General features: G+C 44.3%; 1 protein-coding gene across 3 annotated transcripts in view; it reads left to right on the forward strand.

Annotated features, from left to right (window-relative positions):
* Positions 1-18824, forward strand: part of Eipr1 (EARP complex and GARP complex interacting protein 1) — a 121052-nt gene that overhangs the window by 72055 nt on the left and 30173 nt on the right. For all 3 annotated transcript variants that reach the window (XM_057789160.1, XM_057789152.1, XM_057789143.1), the window contains one exon: positions 95-251. In XM_057789160.1, the coding sequence (XP_057645143.1) occupies positions 136-251 (116 nt within the window). In that variant the 5' untranslated portion in view covers positions 95-135. The remainder of the gene's footprint in view (positions 1-94; positions 252-18824) is intronic.

Genomic DNA, 18824 nt, shown 5'->3' on the forward strand with positions numbered 1-18824 from the left:
GTATTTTAGGGAGCAACGTGCCCTGCTTGCAGACATGTGTAAGTGTTGAGTGTATATGGGGCTGAGCCCTGCTGACATTTTTCCTTTTGCTTAGCTTCAGACAGTCGAGTCCAGGCGTGTGCAGCTGTGTGGAGGATGCCCAAGGAATTAGAATCCGGTAGCCACGAGTCCCCGGACGACCCTGCAAGCACTGCGCAGACCCTGGAGTTGCTCTGTCACCTTGACAACGGGGCCCACGGCAACGTGGCCTGGTAGGATGCTACATATTTCATACACGGGAAGAAGCCTGGAGGTTGCTCAGGTGCTGTGTGTGTACAGCCCCCTTCACTTCTTCCAGTTTCTCCCCCTTTGCTCCCCACTTCCGATACTCTTTCTCTTAGATGTTTGTCCTCGGCTGTCACTTCTAGTCCAGGTGTTTCTAGGTTACCTATGGTTGCAGAATCCTTCCACCCAGCTGTGGGGAAGAGCACATGTCCCACCATTTCCCTTTTTCAAATCACCTGACTGGATAATAGATGAAACATTTAGCAATCACCTACCACCTCAGCTTGAAAGCATGCAGGTTACTCTTCCTGTGGGCTCCTGAGGAGGGAAGGGTGTGCCAGGTGACATCCTCAGGGCCCTCCATGTCTCTGTCCTTTCCTTTGGTTTCTTATCAATACTGTGGCATGTACAGAGATGATGAACTGTGACTATCACTCGTGGGGCTCCTGGGCAGTCCCTGTCTGTGTGATTAGAAGTTGGCTTTATCTACCCAGGGCCTCCACACAGTAGCCAGTGGCTGATGTGATAGAATTGAGACACCATGGCTTCAGACTTCATGGCATGATGCTGCTATGGCTGTTCCCAGTGAGAATTGTTGCTTTACTTGACATCGTACACTCCCGTGTCAGTGCCCATGCACATGTGTGCCTGTGTGTGCATGTGCATGCCTGTAAGGAGGCACGGATGCTCTGCAGTCAGTCAGCTCACCTGATTAAATCCAATCCAGCAAAGTATATTAAGTAGCTACCCTGCCAGGCTCCAAGGATGATGGGTGAATGTCAAGAGACCTGGCCTTGAGGAGTCATGGTCCCTAGGGGAGACCTAGAACTTAATAGTCTCCCATGACAGGATGGACTGTATCATACCCTGGACCTGTCATGAGTGTGTACTGTAGTCCTGTTTGTTAGAGAACCACAGAGGGACTTACCTGGAGGTATCACTTGGAACTGGTCACTGTGGGACCAGTCTGTCACTATCAGCCACAGTCAAGCTGTGTGGGGCTCTGGTGGCTTCAATGATAGCCCCAGGGAATTGGTTTTCATGACTGCTGTTTCTTCTTGGTCACTGGCCGTTTGCTTATCCAGAGGAGCTCTAAGTGTGGATGCCACCCCAGTCTCCCAGGTGAAGGGAAACCAAAGAGTCCTTGAGCTGCAAGAGTGAGCACTTCTGCGCTGTCACTCCACTGCCTAAGTAGAGTCTCACAGAGTTCATGTCACACAGTGATAGCGTTCCCTGATTACACAGGCCTCGGTGTGTGGCCATGGGTGCCAGGTATATGCATGCGTCCAGCAATGGAGGGCAGACAGAAGATCCCATGGCAGGTAAGCCATTGCTTCGAGGGATAGTCCTATCCAGACGGTTCTCAGCTTGCCTGAGAGTGAGGGGCCTAAAAGTTGCTCCCTTGACTACTGGCATGCTGGTACTCTTGTCACACACCATCAGAAGGGCATGCCACAGCTGTGTGCACTGTAGGAGATGGGCATCAGGATGCCTGCTCAGGTGCCCTCTGCCTGTGTACACTCTACAAAGGCTGACTGAGTTTGTGTGGCTCATGTTGGTGACTGTCCTCAGATTCACCTGTAGTGCTCTTGGTTGTGACCTTGCTGTTATTGTTCAGAGTATCTCAGCTTCTTAGTGTTCCAGTGTGTTGTGCATTTTTTTTTCACGTTTGCTTGTTTTGAGTCCTACTTTAAAGTAATTATAGATCCACTAGCTGTTGTAGGAATGTCCTGGGAACTCTGTACACCCTTCTTTCTTGGATTCCTATGGTATCTGCATGATTTGTAGAACACTAGTGACTGCACTATCCCTGGGGGTATCACAACAAGGCTGTGACTGTGTGTGGGAGTTCCATTCCCAGTACCCCATCATTGGAAGCAAACTCTTTGAATGGAAATGCCATTTTAGAGTTACTGAAAGTTATGTGGCAGGACTTTGACATGGAAGCATGGTACTTACTTGAAAAACAGTGACTTTTACAGTAAGGCAATGAGGGCTGATAATGTCCCTCAGCCCCCACTTTCTCTGCACTGTTGGGACAGAAGCTCCATGCTGAGCTTAATGGAGTTGTCAGGTGACCAGTAACTGTTGCTAGTGACTTTCTGGCTCTGCCTCCGCTCCTGAGAGGTCCTGTGCTCCACTCTCCCCATAACATGGCATCGTCACTTCTATGCTGTCTTTTTCCCAGCAACCAATTCCAGCCAGTGTTCTCTGCCCCTGCTTACACTCATGCTCTTCTCATGCTCCGTGCTTAGCCAGGGATAAGGCTGTGTCTTCAGCACCATGGACAACACTGGACTCAGAGGCTGGGTATGAATCATTGCAAGTGTCTGAAACAGCCAGTGAGTCAGCGTCCTTTCTCCACTGATCCCGTGAGAGGCCCCGCCAGTGTTCTGCAGCCTGGGGAGTGAAGCAGAGTGCAGAGGTCTGCTGACTTCTTCAAGGACTGCTAGATTTGTGGCAGAAGCCTGTTTGCCTCCCAGCCACGTGAACATCAGCATCTATCATCACCTGGGGTCTGGCTGTTGTTTCAGGTGTTGGGAATTTTAACCTCGTCAGAATAGACTTCCAATGCACTCACATCCTCCAGTGGAAGGCAGATACAACATGACAGGCTTTAGGGGAGGCCCCACTACCTTTTCTAGAATGTTTCTTGTCCCCATTAAGATTCATAGGTGGCTTGCTGTTGTCCTGGAGGAGGCAGAGAACCCTGGAACTTCAGGTCCAGAGCCAACAGCCTACCACATTCTCACTATGATCTTCTTTTTTTTCCCATAGGTTGGGTTTTGGTGGGATGTACCCTTTCCAGCTCTAAGTTAGTAGGATGCTGTGGACTTTCTCCTGACACTCAGTGCTGTCCAGAGTGAATGAAGACCCTCCTTCCTGGTGCCTTTGCATGGAATGGACATTCCATCTGCTCTGACTGAGGCAACTGGACAAGTGATCTGTGAGAGAAATGGTCCCTGTGTTTCTTTCCCAGCAGAGGATTGGAGGCCACCCAGTTCATCCCTTTGTTGGGAGGCAAGTTAGCAGAAAGGCAGCCTCTGAATGGATGTGGATCCATCACTAGGGGGTGTTTTGGCCAGATATTGCCAGTCTGCTGTGACATTTTAACCATTTTTAGTGTGTCACACACTGTGAAATATCAGACTGTGTGCAGATGCATTCGGATAGCAGGGATCTACATAGTATAATGAGCAGAATTCTACCTTGTCACTAGTGTGGGAATGGAGACCAGAAGAGGTGACCAGCAGCATCGCATTTCTGAGTCCATTACACACTTTTACCCTTTAAGAGTAGACGAGGAATATCTACTTACTTATTATTCATGATTTAGTGTGTTGAGTATTTTGCCTGCACATATGTCTTTGTACCACATGTGTGCCTGGTGTCCACAGGAAGAGGGCAGAAGAGGACTCACAGAAACTGGAGTTGCAGATGGTGTGAGCCACTGTGCAGTTCTAAGAATAGAGTTTGAATCATCTGCAGGAGCAGCCAGTGCTATTACACATTGAACCATCTCCCCAGCTTAATTTCACTCTGAAATTCTGCCTTGTATGTTCCATGTAGTTCTCCTTCAGTTGGCGACTAGACTGATGCTTATGTGATATTTTAGTGTGGAGTGGATGCATTAACTCTGGACCACCATGCTTGAATGCTTCTAGCATTGGGTATCTGCCCACCTGGTGTACCCCATCATCTTTAGGGATCCCAATAAAGGGGTGGTTTTCTGGATCCCAGCTTGTGAGAAAGGACAGAGGTGATGACTTTCCAAGAGTCATATAATGCAGCAGCATCACCATGAGTTTGTGATTGGCCACACCAGGGTCATTCTGCCCCTCTCATCTCCTTTCAGTGATCAAGAGGCCTCCAGCCACTTGGTAGTGAGCACTTTGACCAACAGCTGAAATGCCAAAACAATACAAAACTCACCACGTCATGTTGTGTGCACCCCTTGCAGTAGTCCTGTGAAGCACTCCCTTGAGTGATGAAGATCTCCTTGATAGGAGAGCTTGCTTTATAGCCGTCAGAAGCTTTGGAGATGTGTAGGATAAGTGCAGCCCACTGTGGCATCTTCTCAACTCTTGCATCCAGGATCTGAATCATGTAGGTATCAGTATTAAGGATGCAGCTCCATGCAAGCTTTTTTTTTTTTTTTTTTTGGCAGCATTCTGAGTGACTGGTATTGCACAGCTAACTGACCCCTGCTTCCTGAGCCAGCTGCTGAAGAAGAAGCACCCTCCCATACAGATAGAGTAAATATCACACTGAAATGCCAGCCAGGCCGAGCATGCAGGACACCTGGGAGGACTGGTGTGCGTAGCAAGATGGTGATTAGGAAGTAAAGGGCAGGAATGGTGTTGAGAAGAGGGAGGGGATCCAGAGTGTTTGTCAGGCGTAGAAGACCTGGCCCTGCATCTCTTTCCTTCTCTTCTTTTGGTTTATGTGAGGAACAGTGGGCATCGGCATAGGGTGAATATTGTGAGGAGTGAGTTGATAGTTGTCCTAAGTCCTGCACAGCTGCTTGAGGGAAGGGAGCACACCTGAGGCTTTCAGAGGTTAGTCAGTGATCACTGCAGGCAATTGATAGATTGACCATGTTGTTAGAATCACCCCAGTGTCACTGCAGTTCATAAGCAGATGCTCATGAGCTGATTCCCAACAACTTACCAATATCACACTTGTCCTTTAGAGCGCTATGCGCTTTGTGCAGGAAAAAGACAGCTCTGCAATGCCAGAAGGCAGTCTGAAATCTGTTGGTGTTTCCTCAGTAACCACTGTCAAAAGAATGTGTCATTGTCCTTGCCCCAGATGAGTGTTAGAAAAGTTAGATATTAAAATGCAGTGTACAGACAGTTTTTCCCAGGGAGAGTCACAGTACAGAAGTCTGGCGTGCAGGCATACATCAAGGAAGAATGTTGTATACATAATAAATAAATCTTTATTTAAAAAAAAAGTCTGAAATACAATGTAGAAAGTATAGGTCATTGTTTACATCAAAGAGAGATTCATATTCTCCCCAAACTTTAGTTCTTGTTTCCATTACATATGTAAAGTGTTTTAAGAGTATGTTTCTGTTGGTTGTTTTCTGAACTGCGTGTGAACTGGGAGGAAGCAGAGAGTATACATTGTGCTCTGTGGAGAGGAGGAAGCCAGTCCATTCCGGCTGTTGCCACCAAGTGCTGCAGGCTGGGCAGCTTTTAAATGGCAGAATTTCGTCTGTCAGTCTTGTTATCTAGAAATCCAAGTGTCTGTCTCCCACAGACCTGGTGTATGGTGAAGTCCCTCTGTCCAGCTCACCCGTGACTCTTGCCACTGTTTCTTCCTGTATACACAGGAAGATGAGCTCCTAGGGCCGTGTTGCCTTTGATGCGGCCGCCAATGGTTTTGTTTTTGTTTTGTTGGTTTTTTTTTTTTTTTTTTCGAGACAGGGTTTCTCTGTGGTTTTGGAGCCTGTCCTGGAACTAGCTCTTGTAGACCAGGCTGGTCTCGAACTCACAGAGATCCGCCTACCTCTGCCTCCCGAGTGCTGGTATTAAAGGCGTGCGGCACCACCGCCCGGCTCCGCCAATGGTTTTGAAGTTCTGTTATTGAAGCTTGAGATCCAATAAGAATTTTAAACCTAAAGGTATGGCGATCCTGTGTGTCGGATATTTCCCTGTAGCTGGCACTCCTGACACTGAGGAGGTGAGAGAAGACAGAAGCGCTCACCTGGATGATCAGGGGGCATCCCAATATCAGTTTGTTCTTTATTTCAAAATTACTGTAATTTAAAAGCTACCTTTGAACTTGCTGAGACCTGGGAACAAGCATCTTTGGAGCTGTGTAGTGTGTCCTTAGAAGGCAGGTGAGCATCCCCTGGGCTTGCTGTGTTCTCTCTGGATCTTAGGTAGACTCCTGCAAGGGGAGTGTTGGGCATCCTTGGCCTCATAAAGAAGCGGGGACTCTCAGGGCAGGCTCCAGGGCTGGTGTAGATTTTGAATTCCCTATATTAAGATGACCCAAGCCAGCTCTGCTCGTTCAGCCCTCAGGTAGCTGAAGAACAGGCTGTAGCACAGAGCCCTCATGCTCTGTCCACTCCTCAGCCTTTTCCACCCCAGGCAGCAGTGCACCTGGGGGTCAGTGTGGAGAGTTTGTGTGCCCATACTCAGTGTACAGCTCCCCTTTGCTCTCGCATGGTTGGTGGGAGAGGGTTTCCCTGCTACACTCAGTCTCTGGTCATCTTTGGCTGGCAGAAGGCGTTTCTCTCTTGAGCTGGGCGTTCATGCTGTGGAGTTTTACTTGAGCTGTTAACGGATGTTACACTCCAGAAGGGAAGAAAATGTCTGACAAAACCACCTTCCCCTCACCTCCAGGCTGTGTTTGCCCTTGGCTTTCTGTCTGCCTACAAGTGGATTTTTTTTGGTTGATGGAGCCATAAGTTTGTCCCAGTGAGATGTCAGAATAAACAGACTTTTAATAACCAAGGCACCTGGTTTCAAAAGTTACATGCTCACCTGTCAGAGAGTTCCCAGGCAGCATATCAACACAACTCTGTCACTGGAAGTGTTCCTCATGTCACAGCATAAAGGCCCTGCACCTCTGCAGACAAATCAAAAGGGCTTGTTGACTTTCTCATGTGGCTCCCAAAACTGCTTTTTCAGTCTTTATAGCACTTGTATGAGGTTTATTAACCAGGTCTGTGTGCTGTGGGAACACTGTTCTGTGATCCAAGGAAGGAGTTTATTACATTGAATTTATTATGAAATATTATTTTTAAAAGAGTTGTCTTGCATAGACACATTTTTTTGCCTTTCCCTACTCAGTAAGTAACATGTGGAAAACCTGGCAGCTGTGGCTCCTACTTCTCTTGCAGTGGGACCTGCATGGACTATTCTACCCCCCTGTCAGCTGCCCTGCCCTCCACTTCTCCTGCAGTGGGACCTGCATGGACTATTCCATCCCCTTGTTAGCTGTGCAACCCTTCCATTTCTCTTTCTTGGCAATCAAGGGAAGCGAGGAGGGGCATGCATGGTGATTGCAGATTTCAGTTGTGTTGGGGTTGCTTTGAGAGTTTCCTGGTGGCCGTGGCACTGTCCCTTCCCTAGGTGCTAATGGAGAACCATTAGTTTTGGGTTCACATGCTTAAAAGAAAGTGTCTTGTAGGAGGCGGGCTGCTTGTTTGTCCTGGCCGCCTGGCTAGCTCAGTCGGTAGAACGTGAGACTCTTAATCTCAGGGTGATGGGTTCGAGTCCCACGTTGGGCACCAGATGAAGAAGGATGCTTAAAAGAAATCCCACACTAACGCAGAATAACTTGAGAATAATAGAGGTTATTTATTTAGGGGTAGATTCACAAATCATTATTTTCTGCTGGAACAGAGAACAGCAAAGAGGCTGGACAGGTGTTTTATATGGGCATAAATAGTATAAGAGGCCACCCCCAAGTAGGCAGGTAACTTAAAGGCTACTGGCAGTAGGAATTCCTACAGCAGTGTCTTTTTTATTTGAACATGAAACCTGATGAATTAGAGCCACCATCCTGCTCCTGTGGCCCTTGTTGATGTTCTCAAAGGACCTCAGCTGTAATGTTATTGGGTTCATGCGCAGTCAACCCTGTTTGTGCTTTTTTTTTTTCCTTGGTTTTTCGAGACAGGGTTTCTCTGTAGCTACGGAGCCTGTCCTGGAACTAGCTCTTGTAGACCAGGCTGGCCTCAAACTCACAAAGATCCGCCTGTCTCTGCCTCCCGAGTGCTGGGATTAAAGGCGTGCGCCACCACCGCCCGGCCCCTGTTTGTACTTTTTGCATCATGGTTCTATAGGGGCAGAGCACACTCCTGCTGGCCATGCTGTATTGTATTCTTGACTTTTTAATATTGTTTATGTCCTCGTTCTTTGGTAGAATGTGATAAGTGGGTGATTTTTATGAACAGAAAATAATAAAACTTATTTTGGAGTAAAAAGGACGGCAAGAACCATAGGCTGTTTCCCTATTTATAGTACTGTTTCATGGTGATGATACACAAGAAGACGGAATTTTCCTTTTTATTGTCTTTTGTGGACTACAGCAGTCATAAACAGTGATGACCTGAGGGAGGTTACCTATAAAACAGCAACAGAGGCAATGGCTATGGGTAAAGATCATTGGTGGTGCAGCTATGTAGAGGCTCTGATAGCCTTGCCCAAGGTTGCAGCTCCATGCTGCCTGCAAGGAGCTAAAATCCATTCTGCCTGTGTCTTTTGTGAGTGCATGCCATAGTGTAAAAGATAACTGGAAAGTAAGAGTTAGGGCTCATCAACAGGGGTGTGTCTGGAAGGGCCCACTCTGGGGTCATGCAGTCACTGGGGATCATGGAGGAACCACTCCTCATTTATACATCCTCCCAGTGAAGTCCCATGCAGTGACCACAGCAGAAGGAAAGCTTGTGGGAGCAGGGTGTGTTCTCCATGAGGTGTCTGCCTTCTGCATGTGAATTGTAGGAATCAAGGTTTTCTGAAGGAAGGGACTCAGGGTTTTGGTTTGCACTTGGAACATGTCTTGTCTGTAGATAGAAGTTTCTGTCCCTCCTGGTTCCACAGCCATTCAGTCCCAAAGAAACACACAGAGGCTTATAGTAATTATAAACTGTTTGGCCTATTAGCTCAGGCTTATTATTAATTAGCTCTTACAACTTAAATTAACCCATAATTCTTGTCTGTGTTTAGCCATGTGGCTTGGTACCTTTTATCAGGAAGGCATTCTCATCTTCCTTTCTCTGCATCTGGCTGATGACTGACTCTGCCTTTTCTCTTCCCAGAATTCTCCTAGTCTGGTTGCCCTGCCTATACTTGTCTGATGGCAGCTTTCCTTTGTTTACATTCTATGTGTCACCTGTGTGGTGCTGTGTTTGCTTTGCCTATAGATTCTAATTGGTAAGCTGGCAAAAGTTCTTACAATGTTGAAGTCTCTCACAATGATGACAGGGTTTTCTGGGAGTCTACTGTCAGAGATTCCAAGAAGCCTGACTTCAAAATGGCTTAGTTTTTAGGGGCTGGGGCTGTGATGGCAACAGGAAGCTGCTCTATCCTTGGCTTGGATGAGGTGGATCTTGCGCATGGTCGCTGGTGGTTTTCATGTCATTTCTTCTTACAACATCCCTAATCTCTCCTCCCTGGTCTTTAAGCCTACTTCGGACTTGTCCTAGAAGGAAACATCCAGGAACTTCCTTAATCTTGCTGGTTGGTTGCTTCCTCCAACTCTCATTTAAAAGATTAACTAGTGAGCCAATAGTGGCATAGTCAGTATAACCCTGGGGCACCTGGGACCATCGGTTGGCACCTATATGACTTAGGGTGGATGACTACCCTCTAGAGATCTTAACCCAAGTGCTGTGAAGGTCACTGTTCCAGAACTCCAGATGCACAGGAGAGCAGAACATAGCTAAGTGTCTGTACTTTTCAGAGCCAAGAGCTAAGTGTCTGGACTCTGCTGGTTACTTTCCCTTAGAATCAGTCTCTATGGTGTGTTTCTATAAATGGAGTTGTAGTAACTGGCAAAAATATCTGACAGCAGAAACCTAGGGAAGGAAGGGTTTGTTTTGGCTCTTCATCTGAGAGTGTGGTCAGGGAAGGCACAACAAGAACAGTTTACAGCTGTGGTGTCAGGAATGTGGGTCAGGAAGCAGAGATGGATGCTGGTGCTCCCTCCCTTTCTCTTTTCTGGTTAGTCCAGGACCCCAGTCCCTGCGATGATGGTTGCCATGGCCGTGGTGATTCCTCCTCAGCTATCACTCTGGGTAGAAATAGCTGGAATACTGACAGTGTCTTAAGTGTCACTTGGCCCTGATTACAAGGCACACCTGCCTCTGCTGGGCTTTAACTTAAGGTTCCTGGTGAGCAGGTGGTGTTGAGACTCCAGCCTTCCTGTAGTGCACAGGAGGCAGCCGTGGGTCATGGTTAGGAGAGGTGCTCTTCATCTCAAGCCCTGTACATTGAGGCGAAATCTTAGTACTGTCAACATTTAGTCCGCGTTCTGATGGGTAAGGAGTGATTGCCTGGAGGAAGAATTCGTGTTACTTTTCGGTCAGTTTCCTTATGTTGCTATGATCCATACCCTAAAACTCTGCAGTCATCAGGAAACTTGTTCAACTTTGCCATGTCTGGAGCTGACACAACCAGTTGGCTTTGAGCCCTACCTGAGGACATCAGTTGAGGGACCCCAAGGGTTTCCGGTGGTGGGCTCTGAACAGGAAAGTCAGATAGTTGTAAGGTGAGAACCTAAGAGCTCAATCCATTGCAGCTACCTTTGAGGTTCCAGAAAGGCACAGTGCTCCTTGGTTGTTGGTGCATGTGAGTTTTCAAAGGATGTCTCTGGTGACTAAGAGTTGCTGCTGCTACCATCAGCACAGGAAGAAAGAGCCAAAGCTGAAGGACTGAGCTGATGCCATGTGTAATCCCTTGTTTAATTCCCTGACTCTGTATAGGGAAGAGAACACATGTCGGGCAGGTACTGTACCACTGAGCCAGATTTCAGCCTTGCTCAAGCAGGCCTTGAACTCATGGCCCTCCTGCCTTAGCTTCCCAAGAGGCTGCAGTTAAAGGCTTCTGGCATCAGTAGTAGGTACATGGTCACCAACCAGGCAAAATATGTGTGTATTTTAAAGACAGTGTCTCATAGGGTAGCTCTGGCTGACCTGGAACTAACTCTGTAGCACAGGCTGACCAGCAGCTCACCACTATGCAGACTAGGCTGACCTACTGACCTAGAGCCTACTGTATAGCCCAGGCTGGCCTAAAACTCACAACGATCTTCCTGCTTTTTGCCTCCTGAGTGCTGGGGTTAAAGGTGTGCACCACCATGCTGACGTATTCCTCTATTCTCAATGTACTCTTTCAGGGGGATTTTTTTTTTTCTTGCAGGTTTGCATCTCAGCCTTTAACTTGCTAATGGAAATCTTTTGTGACTTTCAGTTTCTTAAAAAAATGATGTCATTGAAATTCCTCACTCAGTGTTTTGGGAAAAGAAAGCTTTTTCCCCTCAAGAGTATTTTCCACCTGTGGCCTGCTAAATCCCATGACCTGCACTCTCTCCTCCAACACATGACTTTTGACTAGAGACGTGTGGGTCTTCATCCAGGGGAGGTGGCCTTTTGTCCTTTTGTTGGAAGTGAGGGTGCTGTGAGTCAAGGACAGGGCCTGGGAAGAGGCTGTCGTGGCATCCGGGAGCTGCGGGGCTGTGAACGCAGATGCTCGTCAGACAGGGTTGGAGACTGTGCTTCTAGTTAGAATCTGAGTACACGGGATGAACAGGGTGGGCATTCTGTCTCTCTCATGTCAGGGTGCCGGCCGACCTTCCCTGGGCTGTCTTGGTGAAAGCCTGGGCCATTTTGATTTCCTCTGAACTCCTAGGTGGGTATTCTGTGGTCTAATCAGAAGAGTGTCAGTGTGGCCAAGACCGTGGTGTGCTCTCTTCTCCCAGTGGTTGTCCTGAGTGGAACAGGAAGTGTTGCCACCATTATGAGGGCTCCATGCCTGTTCTAAAGATAGCAGCAAGGTCAGTGATGAGGAGGGTGCCCACATGTTTGGGACAGAGTGGCAGCATGAAGGGACATTAAGTGGGTGACTTTGGGTATTCATGCTGAGTCACATGAGCCAATGAAGAGCCCTGTGGTCCTGCTAATCTCTTTGCTGTGGCAATGATGCAGCCAGCATTCGCCTCCCACTCACTGGGGCCCTCCCGTAAATAAAGTTTTATTACATTGTGCCTGCCAAAGTTTGGCCTGCGTCTCCTGTAAGTGCTTTTATACATCAGGGAGAACTCTGCTGGTTCAGAAGCCACACTGCTCATGGTGTGTTCACCATCCAGCCCTCATGGAGGAGGCTTGATGACACCAGCTCAGGCTATTTGATGCAGTGACTCCTGACTTTGAGGTTTTCTAAGTTTTGCTGAACAAACTGTGGATTTTACTTAATGTCGTGAGTATTGTTACAGTTTATTATCCAGTCGAATAGATTTGGTTGCATTCTAAAAGAAAGACTAGTGATTCTCTGGTCCTGTAGTTCTTCACCCCCTCAGGCCTCTGCTCACTGAGAATTTACCCTGAAGGCGAAAGCGTAAGTCAGAAACAAATCCCACACCAGTTTGGAATTATGATTAATAGAATGGTTATTTATTTAAAGGGGAAAAAACTTACAGATCACCGTCCCAGACAATAGCCCTCTTCGCAATCAGGAAGGGCGTCTAGTCGCCGGAAGCAGAGCAGAAAGTAAGAGAGAGCTAGGAGGGAAGTGGCCGCTTTTTTAAAAGAGAGACCACGCCCCAATGGGCTGGTATCTCAGCGGCTATTGACTGGAGGAGCAGAAGGACCTCCCGCAACACCTCCCCCTTTTGTTTACGTAAGAGAGTTCTAAACCTACTACGAAATTATATACAATAAGTACAAATATCCTTTTCTAACTAGCTTAGGTCTTGTATAATAAATAGCTTGGCCAAGTCATCAGTGGAAAGTGACTACATTTATATAGTCTTCAACCCCATTGAAGATCTGAGAAGGGAAATAATGTTACCTGAGTAATTAGGAAGTGCAATCAAACAACTTCCAAAACATGCAACAAATCACAGAGACAACTAGCTACCTGGGCAGTCACCCAAGGTCACGTTTGCAGCATTGAAGCAATCAACTTTGGCTAACGCCTAACATAACTGAAATACCATTTTCAAAGGCAAGAAACTTATCAAAACTCTCTTACCCTGTCTTGGCAGGATATGACAGTCCTGTTTTTTCCATTCACGGGATACTCTGTATCTCTGTCAGTGGTTGAAGTATGGGCATTTCTTTGCCCAAAGGCCAGTTCAGCCAAGAAGAAAGGCTCCAGGTGGAGTGTCTTTGGTACTCAACATTCTCTCGGGAATAGAGCGGCGTTGCCAGGAGCAATTGTGTCTCACTACCACAAAACTCTGAGTTAGATTAAAGGCCATTTTCTACAGCTCTTTGAAGAGGTTGAAGATTATCTATCTATACTGAGTATAATCTCTATGTATCTAAAGAACCTGATTAGTCTAATTATAAATGACAAACTCAGAATACTATTTTTTAAAAATATTTATTTATTTATTATATTGTGTGTACAGCATTCCTTCCATGTGTGCCCACAAGCCAGAAGGGGGGCACCAGGTCTCATTATAGATGGCTGTGAACCACCATGTGGTTGCTGGGAATTGAACTCAGGACCTCTGGAAGAGCAGTCAGTGCTCTTAACCACTGAGCCATCTCTCCAGCCCCTTCAGAATACTATTGATCTACATAATTCTCAATACCTATCTAACTTAAAGACTAAGACAATAAACGACAATGACCTCCAAATATAAACAATGTACAAATATACATTGCAGTATGGTAAATATATATCAATGGTAAATATATATCAATACACAAACAATATATAAGTATCTTAATCAGAGGTAGAAATGTACACTGCAGTATGGTAAATATACAATATCAATACAATGTATATATCAATACATAAAAATGTATTAAACAGAGGTAGAAGCATGCATGCATACAATAGTCAATATAATTTAACTTTATATCAATATATAAGAATTGATACCAATATATTTGTCTCAAAACAATAACTTACAAGTACCAACAAGTACCAATCTATTATCCCATTATCCCTCTTTTTTTTTTTCAAATGATCCCTGAGCTTATAAAATTCCTCCCCCAACCCTCAACCATATACTAATAATAATCAACCCCTAAATGATGTCCCTAAACCCAAGGGCAAACTTTACTGGGAGAGGGGACGTCGTCCTCTAGAATTACTTCCAGCTGTTATGGGGGCGACGTTCTTTCTGGGGGATCCTGTGAAAGTAAAATGATGGTTAAATTTCAAGATCAATGTCTTTTAAAATTGCAAATAGTCTCTGAGTATTTTGTGGAGGTCTGGCCAGAATGTTGTACAAGATGTGCACCATTTCAGCTAACCAAGTTGGAACTGTCTTGTGCAGCTGGTACCCAAAACAGGTCTTGTAGTAGCGCTATCAGTATCATGACGTCATATCAACCAGGTGGAGTTGTTGTTATGGGGCCCCATCTTCTTCCTGGAAACTTCAAATGTCACTGCAGGAAAAACTCATTGTTCATTGTGAAAAACTTAAACATTAATCATATAGATATATATAGACATACATATATTCAATGAAAGGCATGATAGATATATTCAATGAAAAGTATGATAGATATGAAGAAAAGCAAAGATGTTTTCTTTTTTTTTTAAATTTATTTATTACATATACTGTATTCTGCACCACATCTCATTACAGACGGTTGTGAGCCACCATGTGGTTGCTGGGAATTGAACTCAGGACCTTTGGAAGAACAGGCAGCGCTCCTAACCTCTGAGCCATCTCTCCAGCCTGCAAAGATGTTTTCTAAACTCATTATTTCTTTCTGTCCCATATCATGGCTCTTGACATGAGACAGAAACTCCAGAAACTGGGTTTTTTTCTTACCAACAGGCTTGGAATTGGAGAGGGACTGAGCCAGAGTCCAACTTCAAAACCAGCTCTATATATTAATAAATAAATGCACATTAATACATATTTAAAGATAAGAGTAGAATAATTTTACTTACGGGACCTGTTTGATTTTCTTGCCGATTCTTATTGGGTTGTAAATAGTTTCCATCTGTCAGTATTCAAACATCCAGGGTCCCTTGAATTTTTTGAAGATGAGTGTTTTCCTGTGGAGATAAGAACAGAACCCTGCCCCCATTCTATATGTTTTTCTTACCACCTGTATGAATATCATCATTGTGGATGAGTTGTCATTTCTCCTTTCCAAGAGCTTTCTCCTCTTCAAATCAAACCTTTATTAATTTTGATGGTATCCACAATTTTTTTCTCCTGTGGAAACAAGAGCAAAACCCCTTCCCCAACATAGCACATCTCCTGGCTTCCATTGAGAGGTCAGCACATCTTTGAAATAAATCGGTTGATTTAGTTCAGCAGACTTTTCCATTATCCAATGTCTTTCTGCTGCTGTCGTTCCTTTCTCATTAGCATTAAGAAAATTCAAGGTTAATAGAGCATTATGCAATCTATTTCTGGGGGTATTTTCTGTTCCTTTGTGTTTGTTCAGCATGTCCTTTATAGTACAATTTGATCTTTCTATAACTGCCTGACCTGTAGGATTGTTTGGTATACCTGTAATGTGTTTTATATTATAATAATCAAAAAAGCGTTTCATTTTCTTAGATACATATGCTGGACCATTGTCTGTCTTTATTTGTGCAGATATACCCATGATGGCCATAACTTCCAATAAATGTGTGATTACTGAATCAGCCTTTTCTCAGCTCAGGGCAGTAGCCCATTGAAACCCTGAATACGTGTCTATGGTGTGGTGTACATATTTTAATTTACCAAATTCCATAAAGTAGAACACATCCATCTGCCAGATTTCATTTCTTTTAGTACCCTTTGGGTTACTCCCTGCAGGCAACGGTGTTTGATTATAGAAAGAACAAGTAGGACATCTCTTTATACTGTTCTTAGCTTGTTGCCATGTAATGGAAAATTCTTTTTTTAGGCCTTTACTATTGTCATGATGCTTTTTATGAAATTCTGAGGCCTGCAACATACTTCCAATCAATAATTGATCAATCTCAGTGTTGCCTTGTGCAGGCCTGTATGGGACCAGATGTGTGTTATGTACATCGGACAAAGCCTGTTCCTGATTATGTCTTGTACCTGGATAAACAATGAAGTCAACTCTGTGTCATCTGGTATAAATTCAGCGGTTTCAATATGCAAAATAACTCTTTCTGCATATTATGAATCTATAACTATATTAATAGGTTCTTTAATATCCCTTAGCACCATAAGAATGGCATATAATTCTGCCTTCTGGACAGAATTATAAGGGCTTTGTTCCACCTTACTCAATTCATCTGACTTGTAACCTGCTTTCCCTGATTTATTTGCATCAGTATAGAACGTACGGGCTCCAGTTATTGGAGCATCACGTACAATTCTAGGAAGAATCCAAGAAGTTCTCTTTATGAGGTTAAGTCTACCACTTTTGGGATAGTTGCTATTAATTTCTCCCAAAAAATTAGCACAAGCTCTTTGCCATGATTCATTGTCTTCCCATAACTTTTTTATTTCTTCAGTAGTAAAAGGCACTATAATTTCTGCTGGGTCTATACCTGCTAGTTGACGAAGTCTCAGCTTACCTTTTATAATTAATTCAGAGACTTTTTCCACATAAGTTTTTAATTTTTTACTTGGTTTATTAGGTATAAATATCCACTCTAAAATAATATCTTCTCTCTGCATTAAAATCCCTGTTGGAGAAATTCTGGAAGGCAATATGACTAGGATGCAGCTAAGATTTGGGTTCACCCTATCCACATGTGCCTCCTGTAATTTTTCCTCAATCATTGTCAGTTCCTTTTCTGCTTCAGCTGTCATTTCTCTTGGACTATTCAAATCTTTATCACTATCTAAGGTTTTGTTTAAACGAACTATTAGATCAGGTGTTATCCCAACAGCTGGTCATAGACTGGAAATGTCTCCTAACAATTTTTGGAAGTCATTAAGAGTCTTTAATGACATTAAGAGTCTCCTAATTTGTGCCTTTTGCATTTTAATTTTCTCTAACCCTATTCTGTAACCTAGGTAATTAATAGAATTTCCTCTTTGAATCTTTTCAGGGGCAATTTGTAAACCCCACCTAGACAAGACTTTCTTTACTTCTTCAAACATCCTTTCTAAAGTATCTTTATTTGAATCAGATAACAAGATGTCATCCATGTAATGATAAATTATGGATTTGGGGAATTGTTTACGAATTATTTCCAATGGCTTAGTTACAAAATATTGGCACAATGTAGGACTATTGAGCGTACCCTGTGGGAGGACAGTCCATTGATATCTCCTATTAGACTGAGAATTATTATAAGTAGGCACTGTGAAGGCAAATTTTTCTCTATCCTTTTCTTGTAACGGTATAGTGAAAAAACAATCTTTCAAATCAATAACTATAAGAGGCCATCCTTTTGGTAATAGAGAAGGCAAAGGAATTCCAGATTGTAGTGGGCCCATAGGTTGAATTACCTTGTTGACAGCTCTTAAATCTGTCACCATTCTCCATTTACCAGATTTCTTTTTTACAACAAACACAGGAGAACTCCAAGGGCTGGTTGATTCTTCAATATGGTGAGCATCTAGTTGCTCTTGCACCAGCTGTTCCAATGCCTGTAATTTATCTTCAGGTAGAGTTCACTGTTTGATCCATATTGGCTTCTCAGTTAGCCATTTTAAAGGTAGGGCTGTTGGTACCTCTAATGGTTTGGTATTTGCTGTATGTTCTTGTACAGCCTGAATGGCTGGTGACCTTTTTCCATAATACCTCATCATATCTTTCCCAGAATTATGAGTTCCTGGAACTACAGGAATGTTAATCTGGGTATTCCATTGCTGTAGCAGGTCAAGGCCCCATAAATTTATTGCAATATTGGCTATATATGGCCTTAGTCTTCCTATTTGCCCTTCGGGCCCTATGCATTCAACCCATCTTGTGCTTTGTTTTACACGAGATAGAGTTCCAATTCCCAGGAACTGAACATCTACCTCTTGAAGAGGCCAATTCAGATGCCAAGATTCTGGAGTAATGATACTTATATCCGCACCTGTGTCTAATAAGCCTTCAATAAAAGTGCCATTTATACAGACTCTTAGCTTTGGTCTTTGATCGTTAATAGAAGTCTGCCAAAATATACGTTTACTCTGTCCTACTGGGTTTTTTGACTCATCCTCCAGGCATAATTCATCATTTAAACCAGTATTACTTTTTACAACAGAAATTGGAGCTTTTAATTTTCTTGGTGAGGCACGTTGTCCACTGTGACTGGGAATGACTGGGCCACTGTTGGCTTGGGGGCCTGCAAGAGGCCCCTCAAGGAGTTTCCCGATGATATCGGGTTGCCCTGTCTGTCTGTTTTTGACCTGCATTCATTGGACCAATGTCAGCCTTTACCGCATCTCCTACATATACCTGAAGGCCGAGGTCTCCTATTTTTGTCATTCCCAGAAGAGATATTATTCCTAGAAATTCTTTGCCTGCAATCCCTTTTCAGATGTCCTAATTTACCACAATTAAAACACCTGGCAGTTTGATGTCTCCTCATTGCTTTGGAAATCGCTTCTCCTACACAAGATTCATCATTATAGCTAAACATCTCAACATTCATTGTATGCTGAATCCATTCATCCATAGGTGCTGATCTAGACCTTAAAGGCCCAATTATCTTTTTACAATCTATGTTTGCATTCTCAAAAGCTAGAGATTCAAGAAGTATTCGTCTAGCTTCTGGGTCTTTTACCCCTATATCCAGAGCCTTAATTAATCTTTGCAAAAAGTCAATAAAGGGTTCTCTCTGTCCCTGCCTAATTCTGGTATATGATTCAACCCTTTTTGCTGGATCTTGTATCCTATTCCAAGCATTTAAAGCTGCTTAGTGACATAGACATAGTACTTCATCATCATAAAGAGCTTGGACCTGTGGATCAGCATATTCTCCTGCACCAAGAATTTG

The sequence above is a fragment of the Chionomys nivalis genome, chromosome 1 (assembly GCF_950005125.1).
Source record: "Chionomys nivalis chromosome 1, mChiNiv1.1, whole genome shotgun sequence".
Taxonomy (NCBI): Eukaryota; Metazoa; Chordata; class Mammalia; order Rodentia; family Cricetidae; genus Chionomys; species Chionomys nivalis.